Here is a 19,066-nt window from a genome sequence, read left to right as displayed (position 1 = left end):
GCACCATCGTAAAAACACACACATAAACACACACTATTTCAGTTTGTTCTGTCCTTCATTCTAACCATCTAAGCTTTCCATAACCCTCACTTGTTCGCCTTTAATTGTGCTACTCATTAGGACAGAGAAACACACAAAGAGCTGAGGATGATTCTGGATCAGGTCCAGAAACAAATCAACCAGCAGGGACACAGAACCCATGCCACTGAGGCTGACAGTCAGTCAGCCTTTTCTCCCCTCTCTCCCCCTCTCTCCCCTCCCCTTGATTCTCTCCAAGCCCCTCAAACCTCCCCCTTATCCCCATTTCCCACAACCTTCTCATCTCCTCTCCCTTCTATCCACCTTCCCATTCCCCAGTACCCTCTTCCTCTCCTTTCAGAACACACACACGTCGCTGCCTACAGCCTCTACTCAGCATCTAAATGAGATCCCCTAGGCTAGGCTGACCGTGTCTATGTGTGTGTGAATCCACAGCAGTATTTCCATGGGATTTCCATTCTTTCTCATTTAGCATGTTGTCCATTATTTTCTAATTGCCTTCCAGTAATATGTCTACTCTATAATGAGGAGGGTTTTACATTATTGATGAAGGTGTCCCCCCTGCCTGGGTGGCTAGAGGGATGGATGGAGGGGTGAATGGAGGGATATAGAGATAGAGGGATGATTTCCTGTGAGGTCTTTGTCTGGCCTGTGGTGCCAGTCTGAGCCGGTAGCTCTACCGACTCTGGAAACCAGTCAAAACGTGTGGGTAGTATTTACAGAGCTGGGCACCATATTTACAGAGCTGGGTGCCATGAAAGGAGACTGGCCATATGGTGCTACTGCTTCTGGAGAGGTTTAACACACACACACACACACACACACACACACACACACACACACACACACACACACACAAAAGACAGAGAGAGAGCGAGAAAAATAGAGAGAGGGAGAAAGAGGGAAAGAAAGAGAGAGAGAGAGAGAGAAGAGAGAAAGAGAGAGAGAGAAGAGAGAAAGAGAGAGAGAGAAGAGAGAAAGAGAGAGAGAAGAGAGAGAGCGATGAGAGAGAAAGAGTAAAAGAGTGCTAGTCAGACACAAATCAAAGCCACCTACCGAAGTCGGCCAGTTTGAGTTCTCCAGTGTCAGAGATGAGCAGGTTCTGAGGCTTGAGGTCGCGGTGCAGGATATACCTCTGGTGGATGTAGGACAGACCTCTCAGCAACTGGTACAGGAACAACTGATAGACAGAGAGGAGATCCACCGATAATCATTCATCATTAGATCTAATATCTATAAATGATTGGATCATTCGGTTCATGAATCATAAGTTCATTAGATTCATGAGAAATTAAATTAGAGTAGACTAATCATTAGTCATTCAAACAATGTACAGTATATCATGTGTCTCCAATGGATTTCCAAGTCACCCACTATGATGTCTCAATAGCAATATTTCCTTCTAATGTTTTTATTTTACATCCTGCTATTTGTCCATCTAGTATCTCCATCTCTCTTCTTCTCCATCTCTCTGGCTGATTCATAACATTGTTTGGATTCATACGTAACAGAGAAAGGCTTTCCAGCCTAAAGACATGTCATAACAGCTATCCATCAGTAGGAGGTGTTAATGTCTTCATTCAGCCTCAACACAACACCAGCCCTGGTATATTAACTTCCACAACTCATTTACACCACACCATTAACTCTGTAATGCTTGCACGCACACGCACAAACCCACAATCTCAACCTCACTCGCACACACTCGCACACACACCCTCACTCCACTCCCTAACGTCAATACTAGCCAATCAACCCAGAACTCCCATCCCATCATGTCCTCAGCTTGGACTATTGACCAGTGATCAAATAGATGCCCTCCCAAAGACCATCTGATCTCACACATCAATAACAAATAGTGACTGGTTCATTCGAAGGCTTGAGAGGAGATCAATAAATAAACAATATAAATAAAAAATAATAATAAAACGTCTGTTCTATTTATGAATATGTCATAAATATATCATATTCTGACTTCAACCACCAACAAAGTGGTTTTCAGTTACATTCAAATGCTAACAATGGGAAATAGGTGAGAAAATAAGCATCAACACAAAATAAACTGAATAAATGTCCTCATATTTACTATTTTTTCTCTGACACAGCACCTGAAAACAACATCAATGTCTATGGCTCTTTCAGATCCTGTGGTTTTTGTTCACTTTGCATCAATCAACCAATAATGAATTCTGAATCTGTGCAATTCCTGATCCTCCATTTCAACATTCTAATCTTTCATTGCAATTTCTCTCTTCCCAGCAGCACTAGCAGGGTCTCGGCCAATTAGGCAGAGCGAAAACCGTGGAGTCCAATCAGGGATCAGCCCTGTCTGGCATCTGGAGTCACCGGGTCAACAGTTTAGCATTCCTCAACTCGGCAGGCGGGCGATACGCGAAACAATGCACAACGCTGGAAATTAGCATGAGAAATGTGTGTTTACTCATGTATATCAAAACACACTCGTCAAAAGGCCCTGCCTCATTAAGTGGGCTAGGCAATCAAAAGGTTACTCATTTATTCACTCCCCTCTCTCTGCAAACAAAACATCAAAACGCTGCTTAAAAATAACTCTTATTGTCGACGACAGGAAAACTGAGAATTCTGTCAAATTAGCATATTATATGGCAGAAAGTAAAGTACAAGAGCAAAGATATTTCAGGTGGACTTCAAATGATGTTTGATTGGAGTTTAGCTGAGAGCTGGGCTAAGTTGAGTGCTTTTGCATGCTTTTCAAATCCATAACGTATGTCTTTACATGCATGTAAAAGGTCGACATCCCACAAAAAAAAAGGCCTGCTCTAACACGGTCACTATACTAGCAGGACATTTGGCCACGTGACAGACATGACATCTGCTAGATGACTGGTCTCCCCATCTGGCTTAAAATGCTAAAGGCATCACTAGAGTTATTAAGAGAGAGAGAGAGAGAGAGAGAGAGAGAGAGAGAGAACAAGAGAAAGATAAGAAGAGGAAGTTAGGCAGAGTGAGAAAGAGAGTGAAAAGGAGAGACAGATACATAGAGAGAGAGAATGAGAAAGGGGAAAGAGAAATACAGAGAAAGATAAAGAGAGGTGGTGAGACAGAGACAGAGAGAACCAGACAGAGGGAGGGAGTGATCTAGAAGGGCAGAGGAATGAAAAGAAAGTCAGGTAGAGAGAAAGAGAGAAGAGAACAGGGGCAGCGTTGAAAGTAGGATGAAACAGAGGAGTGAGGGGAGGTGAGGGGGTAGAGAGTTTAAGCTGCCTTGCTGGAAAGTCAATAGCAGCCAGCCGCCCGCTCCCCAGAATATCAATAGTGTCACCCCACCTCCTCTCCCCTCTAGGGACTTCCACTGCACAACGGACGGATGATACATAATTATGAGATGGTGAGAGGGATTTTACACACTAACCATGAACAGATAGAAAGAGACAACCTCTTCTTATGAGGGTATAGATATTCCCATCATGAAACAGCTTCACAATGCATTCAGTCATTGGCAATGGACTGCAGTAATTAGTAGACAACGACCCTGGGAATGGGTAGTAACCGTGGGCCGGGGTGTTAGGAACATAATTCATCATTAGTTGTGCTGTGTACTAATTGCAGTGTGTGTGTGTGTGTGTGTGTGTGTGTGTGTGTGTGTGTGTGTGTGTGTGTGTGTGTGTGTGTGTGTGTGTTATCCCGTATGTGGTTTGAAAATGGCAGATTTTGTCATTGATAAGTGCAGAAATTGGAATGCAGTGTCTGTACAGTAACATGCTATACATGACGTCAGAGCTCAGGCTCTCTGCTTCACAGCGTTGTATGGGCTTTGACTGACAGCCGTTATAAACTTGAGCACTGCGTGTGACAAGAAGATGCCCCCGTCCCTCCCGCTAATTGGACTACTTTTGCACATTTGTTGTTGTCTGAGTGATGGAAATGCTGTAAATCAAGAGGAGTTGATGTGTTCTGAAAGATGAGACGTTGAGGACTATAATAAATACCGCTTTGATGTCATACAAGCAAACCACACATCCGTGAGCCCAATGTGCACTTCACCTTTCTGTATCTGAAATGACATTTCATTTTTTTACATTTTTTTTTTAACATTTTAGTTATTTAGCAGACGCTCTTATCCAGAGCGACTTACAGTAGTGAATACATACATTTCATACATTTTTTTTTTTTTTTTGTACTGGCCCCCCGTGGGAATCAAACCCACAACCCTGGCGTTGCACACACCATGCTCTACCAACTGAGCCACAGGGAAGGCGATCAACCTCTCACAGTCTAAAGTTTGACAACTAGGGTTTTTTCTTTATTTTTAAAGCTGTCATCAATTTTTTAAGAAGTCATCAACACTTTTTTGGGTACTATATGATTCCATGTGTGTTATTTCATAGTTTTGATGTCTTCACTATTATTCTACAATGTGGAAAATAGTAAACATAAAGAAAAACCCTGGAATGAGTATGTGTGTCTAAACTTCTGACTGGTACTGTATATGATTGCTATGTTTGAGCCACAGTTACAAGAATGACATGCGATGTACCCTGGATTGTCCTGAACAGAATGAGCCTATGTTTGTCGTATTGTGATGATTCTATGCGCACCAAAATTACAATCTGTTTGTCTGAAGTGCCTTTTAAAAGCCTACCACAATGTAAGATTGTATTTTATAACTTAGCTAGTCATGTTGATAATATAATAAGCTTAAAATGACACCCACCTGACCCAGATTGTGATTTATAACTTTTTGGATTGTGTAAAAAACAACAGTAATTGTGTGATGGTGGGGATGCGAGGCTGTGTTCCAAACAAAAAACTACACGTGTGGTTGCTTCAGTTCCTCAATGCTCAATGCTTGCTCAATGCTTGCGGCTGGGGCTTCTGCAGCGCGCAGTTTCACACACTCTTCGTATTGCAGTTTGTGCCACTGTTTTAGGTGGTGAAAAAGATTTGTAGTGCTTCCACCCCTGGCTGTAACTTTTTTATGGCACTGCCTACATATAACGTGATTTTGTTGCTCATCTGATACTTTGAATCCGAACCATCTCCAAATTACTGAGCCAATGCTTTTTCTTTTACTAACCAATTCCTCGTCAAAACGCTCCGCAGACGCTGTTGCTTCCTCCATGTTTGTTGAAGTGTCTGTTCCTGCCCCTCCCCCCTCTGTGCATGAAAGAGGAGGCGCGGGGAGCAGCGCAGAGGGCTCCGGGTCTGCAGCTTGCTTGGAGCAAGGATCAAAGCGCAAATTTGAACTATATCGATATACGCGAAATGGTCTAATTTCATATCACATTTAAAATATATCGATATATTTTTTATATCGATATATCGCCCAGCCCTAGTCTGAATCCATTTTAGTAGTGGATCGAAAACATAATCAGTATCACTGAGTTATCAAAACGCCAGACCGTAGACGACCATTCCGGGTATGTCACGTTAACATGATTAAAGCCTATCTTGTTAGAGGTGGTATCGAGTCTCCCATTACCAGTGAAAAACCTGTTGTATCCTCTGTTGCTTCTGTGAGCCTGGTTACTCACCCAGGATTCAGCATAAATGATGAGCACAAATGCAACCCATTTGTTGCATTTGAATGATCAGCAGAGGGCTGATATTGAGTTACTAATCACTGATTTTCCAAGTCTCTTTCAGGATGTTCCCAGTCGTACCAATGTGTTGAAACATGATATAAATGTAGGTGATGCTGCTCCAATCAAACAGCACCCTTATCGTGTGAATTCAATCAAGAGAGGAGTGATGAAGAAAGAGGTAACTTATTTACTGGAAAATGAGATGGCAATCCCCAGTGGCAGTCCTTGGAGTTCCCCCTGTCTGCTGATTCCAAAGCCTGACGGGACTCAAAGATTTTGCACTGACTACAGGAAAGTGAATAAGGTTACTATACCTGACTCATTCCCTTTACCTCGCATGGATGACTGTATAGACACCATTGGATCGGCTGCGTATGTTACGAAGCTTGACTTGTTAAAAGGTTATTGGCAGGTGCCTTTAACCCCTCGTGCCTCTGAGGTGTCTGCTTTTGTAACTCCTGACAGTTTCTGCCAGTACACAGTGATGGCTTTTGGAATGAGGAATGCTCCGGCCACGTTTCAACGTTTGGTAAATATTGTGTTGGCTGATATGCAGTACAATCAAGAACATCTGGATGACCTGGTTGTTCATTCGACTACCTGGCTTGATCACCTGAGCACATTGAGGGCTGTGTTTGCACTCTTGGCCAACACTTCTTTGACCCTTAACTTAGCCAAATGTGAGTTTGGAAAGGCAACTGTTACATATTTGGGTAAAAAGGTAGGTCGGGGATCAGGTGCGTACCGTAACAACTAAGGTGGATGCTATCACCCGGTTTCCTGCCCCTGCCACTCGCCGAGAATTACGCAGATTCTTAGGCATGATGGGTTGTTATCGTACATTTTGTAGGAATTTCTCAAAGTTGTAGCCCCAATGACTAGGTTACTCAGTCCTTAAGTGTCCTTTGAGTGGACCGCTGAGTGTCAATCTGCTTTTGACTCTGTAAAAGCACTATTGTGTACTTGTCCTGTTCTTTCTGCCCCTGATTTCCAGAAACCATTTAAGTTGGAGGTGGATGCCAGTTCAGTGGGTGCAGGTGCTGTACTATTACAGGAACACGATAGTCTAGATCACCCAGTTTGCTACTTCTCTCGTAAATTCAACAGCTGTCAGTCACGTTATTCCACTATCGAACAGGAGACCCTGGCGCTGTTATTTGCCCTACAATTTTTTATGTTGGCTCCAGGTTTATGTTGGCTCCAGTGTTGCCTGTTGTGGTATACACAGACCACAACCCTTTACTTTTCTTGAGCCGCATGTATAACCACAACCAACGTCTTATGCGTTGGTTATACAGGGTTATAATTTAGAAATTCAGCACATAAAGGGTTAAGAAAATGTAGTTGCGGATGCTTTGTCCCGTGCCTAGTTAAAAAAAAAATTGAACAAGGCATTGACAACTAGGGGGTGTTGTAAGTAGTTGGTATTATAAGAAAATATGTATGTAAGGGTTTTATCATAAACCCAGGGGTTTACTCTTTTTTTGTGGGGGGCGTGTTACGTTTTTCTTGTTCCCCATTTTCCCCTGTTAGTGTGTTTGTGTCCTGGGCATTACAGGTGTACCGAGTTGCGGCTAACGATGGTGGGCGTGGCTGTAGCTGATTACAGAGAGGATATCTGTTTGCCGTGTGAGAAGAGAAGAGGAGAGAGGACACTTGTTTTTTGTTTGATTGTTTGTGTTTCAGCCTGTCCTCCTGAGGCGCTCCACCCTACCTAGGTCCTGGAGAAGGGAAAAGGTAGATCTGCCCATGGGTGTACATTCTCATGTAGATAACCCATTGTTTTATACACTAGGTTAGCCGGGCGGATGTCACCCTTGTATTTTTCTTGGAACCAGGTAGGACAGTGGGATAGGGTTTAGAGTGTGTTAGGAAGGATTAGGTGTGTAGAAGAGGAGGGACCTTTTGTTTATTTTCATTACTTGGACCCTGATCCCAAACATTCCCTTCTCTTACCTTCCCTGGTTGGGGTTGGTTTGTTTTTTTACTGATTATTTATGGGTGTTTTATATTGTTTATTTAACTAATTCACTAAACATCCCCTGAGGGTTCAAATTGAGTTCTGGTTGTGGTCTGATTTATTTATCGCTCATTGCACCCCACATTTCTTCCCATTTCATCCGTGTTACCTGGTGTGTTTAGGCCCAGGCATTTACGTCTCCTCCTCAGACGAGCTACACCCGAGGGGAGAACGTAAGATTTAGCAAACCAGACGGCACAATTTTCTTGTTTTTAAATTTACGGATAGCCAGGGGCACACCAACACACACATAATTTACAAACAAAGCATTTGTGTTTAGTGAGTCCGCCAGAGTCCACCTCTCTAAAAACAAGTCTCACCGTTGCCGCCTGCTATAGACCCCCCTCTGCCCCCAGCTGTGCTCTGGACACCATATGTGAACTGATTGCCCCCCATCTATCTTCAGAGCTCGTGCTGCTAGGTAACCTAAACGGGGACATGCTTAACACCCCAGCCATCCTACAATCTAAGTTGATGCCCTCAATCTCACATAAATTACCAATGAACCTACCAGGTACCACCCCAAAGCCGTAAACACGGGCACCCTCATAGATATCATCCTAACCAACTTGCCCTCTAAATACACCTCTGCTGTTTTCAACCAAGATCTCAGCGATCACTGCCTCATTGCCTGCATCCGTACTGGGTCAGCGGTCAAACGACCTCCACTCAACACTGTCAAACGCTCCCTGAAACACTTCAGCAAGCAAGCCTTTCTAATCGACCTGGCCCGGGTATCCTGTAAGAATATTGACCTCATCTCGTCAGTAGATGCCTGGTTATTTTTTTTAAAAGCCTTCCTCACCATCTTAAATAAGCATGCCCCATTCAAGAAATTTAGAACCAGGAACAGATATAGCCCTTCATTCTCTCCAGACCTGACTGCCCTTAACCAACACAAAAACATCCTGTTGTGTTCTGCATTAGCATCGAACAGCCCCCTTGATATGCAACTTTTTAGGGAAGTTAGAAACCAATATACACAGGCAGTTAGAAAAGCCAAGGCTAGCTTTTTCAAGCGGAAATTTGCTTCTTGCAACACAAACTCAAAAAAGTTCTGGGACACTATAAAGTCCTTGGAGAATAAGAACACATCCTCCCAGCTGCCCACTGCACTGAGGATAGGAAACTCTGTTACCACCGATAAATCCACTATAATTGAGAATTTCAATAAGCATTTTTCTACGGCTGGCCATGCTTTCCACCTGGCTACCCTTACCGCGGTCAACAGCACTGCACCCCCCACAGCTACTCGCCCAAGCCTTCCCCATTTCTCCTTCTCCCAAATCCAGTCAGCTGATGTTCTGAAAGAGCTGCAAAATCTACAAATCAGCCGAGCTAGACAATCTGGACCCTTTCTTTCTAAAATTATCTGCCAAAAATGTTGCAACTCCTATTACTAGCCTGTTCAACCTCTCTTTCGTGTCGTCTGAGATTCCCAAAGATTGGAAAGCAGCTGCGGTCATCCCCCTCTTCAAAGGGGGGGACACTCTTGACCCAAACTGCTACAGACCTATCTATCCTACCCTGCCTTTCTAAAGTCTTCGAAAGCCAAGTTAACAAACAGATTACCGACCATTTCGAATCCCACCGCACCTTCTCCGCTATGCAATCTGGTTTCAGAGCTGGTCATGGGTGCACCTCAGCCATGCTCAAGGTCCTAAACGATATCGTAACCGCCATCGATAAGAAACAATACTGTGCTGCCGTATTCATTGACCTGGCCAAGGCTTTCAACTCTGTCAATCACCACATCCTCATCGGCAGACTCAATAGCCTTGGTTTCTCAAATGATTGCCTCGCCTGGTTCACCAACTACTTCTCTGATAGAGTTCAATGTGTCAAATCGGATGGCCTGTTGTCCGGGCCTCTGGCAGTCTCTATGGGAGTGCCACAGGGTTCAATTCTTGGGCCAACTCTTTTCTCTGTATACATCAATGATGTCGCTCTTGCTGCTGGTGAGTCTCTGATCCACCTCTACGCAGACGATACCATTCTGTATACTTCTGGCCCTTCTTTGGACACTGTGTTAACTAACCTCCAGACGAGCTTCAATGCCATACAACTCTCCTTCCGTGGCCTCCAACTGCTCTTAAATACATGTAAAACTAAATGCATGCTATTCAACCGATCGCTGCCCGCACCTGCCTGCCCGTCCAGCATCACTACTCTGGACGGTTCTGACTTAGAATATGTGGACAACTACAAATACCTAGGTGTCTGGTTAGACTGTAAACTCTCCTTCCAGACTCACATCAAACATCTCCAATCCAAAGTTAAATCAAGAATTGGCTTCCTATTTCGCAACAAAGCATCCTTCACTCATGCTGCCAAACACACCCTCGTAAAACTGACCATCCTACCGATCCTCGACTTCGGCAATGTCATTTACAAAATAGCCTCCAATAGACTGCATCCAGTTTATTGAGTAGTGTATCACAGTGCCATCCGTTTTGTCACCAAAGCCCCATATACTACCCACCACTGCGACCTGTACGGTCTCGTTGGCTTGCCCTCGCTTCATACTCGTCGCCAAACCCACTGGCTCCAGGTCATCTACAAGACCCTGCTAGGTAAAGTCCCCCCTTATCTCAGCTCACTGGTCACCATAGCAGCACCCACCATAGCACGCGCTCCAGCAGGTATATCTCTCAGGTCACCCCCAAAGCCAACTCCTCCTTTGGCCGTCTCGCCTTCCAGTTCTCTGCTGCCAATGACTGGAACGAACTACAAAAATCTCTGAAACTGGAAACACTTATCTCCCTCACTAGTTTTAAGCACCAGCTGTCAGAGAAGCTCACAGATCACTGCACCTGTACATAGCCCATCTATAATTTAGCCTAAACAACTACCCCTTCCCCTACTGTATTTATTTGTTTATTTATTTTGCTCCTTTGCACCCCATTATTTCTATTTCTACTTTGCACTTTCTTCCACCATAATTCCACCATTCCAGTGTTTTACTTGCTGTATTGTATTTACTTTGCCACCATGGCCTTTTTTGCCTTTACCTCCCTTGTCTCACCTAATTTGCTCACATTGTATATAGACTTATTTTTCTACTGTATTATTGACTAAGTTTGTTTTACTCCATGTGTAACTCTGTTGTTGTATGTGTCGAACTGCTTTGCTTTATCTTGGCCAGGTCGCAATTGTAAATGAGAACTTGTTCTCAACTGGCCTACCTGGTTAAATAAAGGTGAAATAAAAATGTAAAAACTAATAAAAGATCAGAGGCAGTAGGGATGACCAGGGATGTTCCCTTCATAAATGTGTACATTGAACCATTTTCCTGTCCTGCTAAGCATTCGAAATGTAACGAGTAATTTTGGGTGTCAGGGAAAATGTATGAAGTAAAAAGTACATTGTTTTCTTTAGGGATGTAGTGGAGTAAAAGTTGTCAAAATATATATATAAATAGTAAAGTTCAGATACCTCAAAAAACAACTTAAGTAGTACTTGAAAGTATTTTTTACTTAAGTACTTTACACCACTGGTGTGGGCTACACACCTCGACATGTAACTGTTATCATAGCCTTTTCGTATATCTGTTGAATGTTGTCTGTTTTATACACCTCTGCTTTAACGTTTACATCAGTGTTCAAATGGAAAAGTTAACGCTGTTTGATTTAATGAAAAGCTATTGGAAATAAAGTTTAGAATATAACGTGTGGCCAGCAAAGCAATGGATTTCATCATCTGAGTCCAGATATTAACCGTATTCTGCCAGACTCCAGGCTGGCTCTATTGTCTGATATTCCCATTCACTTACTACAGGATGAGACCATGCATCATACTAACAGCATATAATGGGTTATACACAGTTCTTATTCATATGGAATATTTGCACACAAAAACACAGAACAAAGGGGAATCATATGTGTATATATTTTCATGTTGCCAATTGCCAATTATTTTATTTTCTTTTGTCTCTTTTGTAAGCGTGTGTTATCATTGGTTAATTCCAATGCATACTGACTGATTTGGGGCAAAGACCAAATCAAAAAAATATGTGTAATTCCAATAGATGTATTTTGTGTTCACATTACTTATTCAAACCCTATCAATAGTGAATGAGAGTCCAATCACACACAGTCATGCTGAACTCAACATCATAGACAAAGCCAACCCCTCGAAACACAAACCTCTAAATCTTCATTGCACCTGAGGGGATAATTAATGAAGTATATTAATTGAATGGAAACCTTGGGAGTCATTGAGAAAACCTCTGAAAGCAGCACTTTACAGGGGGAGTGAGTTTAGCCCAGCAGTGAGTGAAGGAGAGGTAGGACAGTATGTTAAATGAGCTGAGAAGACACTGACGCTCCCATCTGCCAGCTACTGTTCCCCTACCGCCCTGTTCCCCGTAGTAGTTTATCCCAGAAAGCATCTGGGTAGTACTGTCTGTCTTAATGTGGCATGTCATTACTGCATTATCTGCACACATGATTAGGGCACAGAGAGAGGGAGAGGAGAGGAGGAGAGGAGGTGAATTCAGGAGTAGTGCTTTGCTGAATTTGTTGAACCTTTTTGGATATGCGCCCTTCTGATGTTACCATTACATTATACTAACCTCATTTATCAATATTCCACCTGACATGTATACTACACTTGACATTGAGGAATAATGCAATGAGGGTAGCTCCTCTTGTACTACATGCTGTTTAAAAAGGATTGTGAAGGTCAACCAATGCCTGCCAGGTAAGGCTGGGCGATATACCGTATTTACCAAACATAATTAGCTATACAGCCTGATAATACCAGTGAAGGTGTAGAACCAAATCAGCATGTTGTTTGTGCAACAGTATCTTCTAAATCGGGTATTCCCAAATTGGGGTACGCGCAATGCCGTCAGGGGTACACCAAATAAAAATGTGATTCACATTCTAGACATTTTCAAACAGTACATTTATATTTTCCAACGGGGCTATACAGGTTTTTTTCTCGCCTGAGTAGCCTCGTTTCACTGCCAAAAATAAAATGAAACCATCTTGTGTTCAGCGAAATAACAACACAATGTCAAATACAAGTAGCCTAGTCAAATAATTAACATCCAATCACATTACTGTCTCGCGGGAAACCTTCACTCTTGCGCAGACAGTTAGAAACGAAACATGACAATTTGAAAAATAAGCCAGAGGAGTTTTTGAGCGAGAATAAAGACAACTTTTGAGTAGTAAGACATGTACAAAAGCAACAGATACCATTAATAAGAAGGGGCTAGAAGAGTCTTATATGGTGAGCTACCGAGTGGCTAGGACAGGCAAGCCCCATACTATTGTGGAGGACTTAATTTTTCCTGCTGCCTCGGATATGGCTGGGACAATGACTTCATCAAACAACACTGTTTCACGACGCATCAGTGACATGGCAGGAGATGTCTTGAAACAATTACTGATTCGCATACAAGCCAGTGAATTATATGCGTTACAGCTGGATGAGTCAACAGACGTGCCGGGCCTGGCATAGCTCCTGGTATATGTCCGTTACGTTTATGGGGGGGGGGGGGGGGGTCAATTAAGGAAGACATCCTGTACAGATTGTGCAAAAGCCATGACAGGGAGACATAGTGGAGTGGTAACGCGTGTGCAAGAAGTTGCTCCCGACGCCACTTGGGTACACTGCAGCCTCCACCGAGAGGCTCTTGCTGCCAAGGGAATGCCTGACTGCTTGAAATACATTTTGGACACTACAGTGAAAACGGTTAACTTTGTTAAAACAAGGCCCCTGAACTCTTGTGTATTTTCTGCATTATGCAATGATATGGGCAGCACTTTTACAACATACAGAATTGCGCTGGTTATCAAGGGGCAAAGTATTGACACATTTTTTTGAATTGAGACGAGCTTAAAGTTTTCTTTACTGACCATAATTTTCACTTTTTACTTGACCGCTTGCATGATGACGAGTTTCTCATATGACTGGCCTATCTGGGTGATGTTTTTTCTCGCCTGAATGATCTGAATCTAGGATTACAGGGACTCTCCGCAACTATATTCAATGTGCGGGACAAAATTGAGGCTATGATGTAGAAGTTGGAGCAAATTTTCTGTCTGCATTAACAAGGACATGACACAGGTCTTTCCATCATTGTATGATTTTTTTGTGTGCAAATTAACTCAAGTTTACGGACAATGTTAAATGTGATGTAGCGAAACACCTCAGTGAGCTGGGTGTGCAATTATACAGGTACTTTCCCAAAACGGACGACACAAACAACTGGATTCGTTATCCCTTTCATGCTCTGCCTTCAGTCCACTTACCCGATATCTGAACAAGAGAGCCTCATCAAAATTGCAACAAGCAGTTCTGTGAAAATGTTATTTAATCAGAAGCCACTGCCAGATTTCTGGATTGGGCTGCGCTCAGAGTATCGTGCCTTGGCAAATTGCACTGTTAAGACACTGATGCCCTTTGCAACCACATACCTACGTGAGAGTGGATTCTCGGCCCTCACTAGCATGAAAACTAAATACAGGCACCGACTGTGTGTGGAAAATGATTTAAGACTGAGACTCTCTCCAATACAACCCAACATTGCAGAGTTATGTACATCCTTTGAAGCACACACTTCTCATTAACCTGTGGTGAGTTATTCACAATGCTTGATGAACAAATAAGGTTTTATATGTAAGATGGCTAAATAAAGAGCACAATAATTGATTATTATAATATTATTATTTGTGCCCTGGTCCTATAAGAGCTCTTTGTCACTTCCCATGAGCCGGGTTGTGACAAAAACTCACACTCATTCTTATGTTTAATAAATGTATTGTATAGTGTGTGTGGCAGGCTTACAATGATGGCAAAAAACAACATTTGAGAGTGCGATGGCCTTGGTGCTAAAAGGGGTATGCAGCTGGAGGTTGAATATTTGAACGGTACGGGACTATGAAAAGTTTGGGAATCACTGTTCTAAATCAAAGAGGAATACTAGAAGTATAAATATGTTAACTACATGAAGTAGCTTAGAGAAAACATTAAATGTAGCCAAAGATTATAGGGTTCCCTAGGAAACACTTATCAACACTTTGGTTCCTACCCTGTCACAATAACTCCTCCCTGGCATTTTTATTCATTGTCATGTCAAACAACACTGTATTCAAAGTGCCCAGTATTATATTCTAACTTTTGAATTAGAATAATCATACTATTTCCATGATTCCATCAGTTCACCCATGTGTTTTGCTCTAAATCGCAACTCAAATCACAAATTGCAACATTTGGTTAAAAATAAGGCAGAGGTTGTTTGCCCAAATCGTGCAACCCTACGTTGTGCAGGAAATTATGAAAATGATTATCAGTTGAAGTTGAATTGAACAGTGTTAAACAATCAGAATGGAGAAAGACTAATTAAAATCACTTAGAATGTATGTGTTGCTACTCTAGGGCCACACTACTCATACAGCAAGTTTAGAGATTTTATTATTCAAAAACATCAAATACCATGAAATACTGTCATACCGTCCTTTTTTTTGTATTCCGTGATATGATATTTTGGCCATATTGCCCAGCCCTACTGTCAAGGGTCTCAGTTTCACATCAATCTATTTGGCTCTCATTAAGAGAACCCCATTCAGCTGACTGGATATAATCACATCAAGAGCTTCACTGACTGGGAGGTTGTTGCAGCTTTGGGTGATGTCATACAGAACAGATAGTTCTATTAAATAATAGGTAGAATACTAAAGGAGAACACTGTAATCAATCAAGTGTATGGGTAAAGGTACATGTTCTGTACTATGCTCTCAGAAGGAGTTCTGTAATAAGACACGCTCCAAACAACACAAACACACACACTTCTCTCTGCTGGCCAGGCTGACTGATAATTGCATTAGCTAGTGAAGGTCTAAGTGTTTTCTGCTAGGTTAATGCTAATGTTATCCAGCCATATCAGACAGCACACACTCTAATAGCTTTTATGTCTCTGACTATTCAACAGGGGGACAAACACACACACACACACACACACACACACACACACACACACACACACACACACACACACACACACACACACACACACACACACACACACACTTCATAGAAGATATGTATCTTCAGTCAGAAGCTGTTTCTTCTGAAATAACCTCAACCAAGGAACAAAAACAATTTGAAACCCCATCTGTCATCTGATTGAGACACACACACACACACACACACACACACACACACACACACACACACACACACACACACACACACACACACACACACACACACACACACACACACACACACACACACACACACAGTCTTGTACAACTAACCTTGTGGGGACTCACAATTCAGTCCCATTCAAAATCCTATTTTCTCTAACCCCTAACCCTAACCCTAAACCTAAACCTAACCTTAACCCATACTCTTACCCTAACCTTAAACCTAACCCTAGCTCCTAACCCTATCCCTTAATGTAATTCTAACCCTAACACTAATTCTAACCTTAACCTTAAACCCCCTAGAAATAGCATTTGACCTTGTGGGAACTAACAAAAGAAGAATAGTTAAACATGTCCACATCCACACACACACACACACACACACACACACACACACACACACACACACACACACACACACGCGCGCGCGCGCGCACACGCACACACACAGGAGGACAAGCCACTTTCTCTGTTAATCAGAGACAATATAATGAAGGGAATGAATCTCCAGCAAATTGTCTGTCTACTCTGCTCCTCACTGGTTACAAATATAGCTATTATACCCTCCATTTGACAGTTAACTCATACTGGAGTGTCTCCGGCTCTTGACACACAAGAGCACCGAAGAGTGGCACATTGGCAAACAGTTCAATACGCCATGCTGCCTCCATCTTGATTTTGATTGCTGATTCTAACGATTGGTCCGGGTCTGTGTCTCTGGTTGTGCCTCAAATGGCACCCTTAGGGACCCTGGTCAAGAGTAGTGCACTACATAGTGCACAGGGGGCCATTTGGGACGTAGCCTCTGCCTCCACATAGTCAGTTTGTTTTCCTTTCAGCTGCAAGGTCAATAGAGCTCCTCCTATACTCTGCCTGTCCTCCCACTAGGGAGAGACTGGTTCTGGTTCCTCTCTCTCTTCCTCTCCATCTGTCCTCCCACCATAGAGAGCATTATGGCTAACGCTAGCTGCTGGCCCTTTGGGTAACATACATATGTCTGTCTCTGTCTCTGTCTATTTCGTTATGTCTGTCTCTAACTCTACCTTCTAGTCCAGTTTGGACAGAGGAAACATTTATCACAATGTCAGTGTCAGAGGACATTCATCTACAAACAAATGCCTCTCTCAAGACTTCAAAGGTCAAATTATTTTACAAAGGCTACATGGTGACACAGTGAGGACAAATGTCCTGGCCTGTCGTACACCTGGGACTCTGTCTGCATCGCAAATTACAACCTATTCCCTATATAGTGCACTTTTTTTAACTAGGGCCCATAGGGCTCTGGTCAAAAGTAGTGCACTATATGGGGAATAGGGTGCCATTTGGGACAAAACATATGTTTACAGATTAAGAGGTGGAAGCAGGTTTTTTCCCCTGACACCCCTCTCTGGGAACAATCCTCTATTATTAATACATGCATTTCAATGAGGCAGGCGGTCGGTCGTCAACAGGATAAATACATTACTTATGGAAATCCTTAGTGACAATATTAGGTATGGAGTGTTACATAACCCACGATGCCTGAACTCCCCCCCCCCTTCTCATAGGACTCCTCCACACAACACCCCCCTTTCACACCATCCCTCCCATCCTCCATAGCCCCATTCACTCCATCACTCTCCCTACCTTCTCCTTATCCTCAACACACCTCTACACAGAGCCACAGGAAAACATTGCTACTCTAACCGTGTGTGTTCCTCCTCAACGGTGGAGTTCATTGAAGTAATTTAAGCAAGCCTACAGGACACTGCTCCTATCTAACCATGTGTGTTACTCCTCAACGGTGTAGTTCATTGAAGTAATTTAAGCAAGCCTACAGGACACTGCTCCTATCTAACCATGTGTGTTACTCCTCAACGGTGTAGTTCATTGAAGTAATTTAAGCAAGCCTACAGGACACTGCTCCTATCTAACCGTGTGTGTGGGCATCACTCCTCAGCAGTGTCACTGTAGAAACTGTAGGATTCTATGACATATTAGTGATGCTCAGGACAGTGTTGTTTACTGTAGTAATATAGTCATGATAATGAGCAGCAGTCTTACCTTCACATTGTCTGGATGCAGTCCTCCTGGGTGCCTGTCCATGTACTGGCATAGGTCTGTGTGCTGTCAGGGAGAAAGAGAGGACCGTTAGATTACAATATGTCTAAATAAAGACACTTAAAAATCATAAAAACAGATCACAATACAATGCTTTGCAATTAACCAAAAATAAGTCAATATGATAAATGTTCAGTTTTTTATGGTATTCATTTGAACTGTAAAAGCAGCAGAGAGAGGTTCTTGGCAGTGAGAAAATTGGCTTTTTGTTTATTGTGTTGCTAGTTTTGAATGTACCTTGGTTGGAATGTGAGCTTGGTTTGAGGATGGAAAAATCAGCTAATGGAAAAAAGTCATAGCTTTCCCCTTGCTATTCAAAGCAACTCTGACCTAGTGTCATCCGTCCATGATAAAATATCAGTAAGGCGCCAGGCTGGAGACACAAACTCAATTGAATTGCAGCAGACGTCACTCGCAACATTTATTTTTTCACAGTCTGTCTCCCCTGTCTGCGGATGAATGATATCCGGTCTATATCAACAGAATGATCCACAGAGGGAACCTTTGGTACAAAGCCCTTAATGTGATTGTGTGGAGGGATGAGATAGGGTGTGACACTGTCTGTATGTCTTTAGGTGCTGTATGTAAGTAGAGTCGTCTGTCTGTCCGATCGCGGGAGAAAAGACGAATTACCCTGATCTGCACTTCACTGATTTATTTTGCCAGCAGACCTGGGGCACACACACACACACACCACAGCTCGTGGGGCTGGGTGATATTTGCGTACCCCCGCAGCTCCTTGCACCGTCAGATATAAATGTGTTCCCTTTCATGAATAATTCAACCAGACGCTCAAACAAGCTTCAGCCATGCCTGTCCACCTTACTCAAAACCTGCTCTCCCTCTCTCTCTCCCTCTATCTCTCTCTCTGTCTTTCCCTCTCTCCATATCTTTCTCACCCCCACTTTCTCTCCATTTATTCTCTCTCCCTCTCTCTACCTCTCTCTCTCTCGGTCCCGCTCGCTCCCTGTCAATTGTCATTACCTGCTAGATGAGAAAAATGAATTGATTTGGCTTGGTGTGGAGCATTCTGTATTTGAAAGAGTCTGGAATTACAGGTCTGAACAAAGCAGAATAGAACAGCATGAAACTGGCTGCGCTGCAAATAAAAAACTGTCTCCACACCAACGACAACACACAGATCCACAGTGTTGCATTACCCATTTCTGTCAAATATATGCTAT

At 42.9% G+C, this 19,066-nt stretch overlaps 1 protein-coding gene across 2 annotated transcripts in view; it reads right to left on the bottom strand.

Annotated features, from left to right (window-relative positions):
- LOC115177480 (cyclin-dependent kinase 14) overlaps positions 1-19,066 on the bottom strand; it is a 207,782-nt gene that overhangs the window by 99,367 nt on the left and 89,349 nt on the right. For both annotated transcript variants that reach the window (XM_029738290.1, XM_029738291.1), the window contains 2 exons: positions 17,826-17,888; positions 1,096-1,219 (listed from right to left, as the gene is read on the bottom strand). In XM_029738290.1, the coding sequence (XP_029594150.1) occupies positions 1,096-1,219; positions 17,826-17,888 (187 nt within the window). The remainder of the gene's footprint in view (positions 1-1,095; positions 1,220-17,825; positions 17,889-19,066) is intronic.

This window comes from Salmo trutta, chromosome 37, assembly GCF_901001165.1.
Source record: "Salmo trutta chromosome 37, fSalTru1.1, whole genome shotgun sequence".
Classification (NCBI taxonomy): domain Eukaryota; kingdom Metazoa; phylum Chordata; class Actinopteri; order Salmoniformes; family Salmonidae; genus Salmo; species Salmo trutta.
This window is presented reverse-complemented; position numbering and strand designations above follow the sequence as displayed.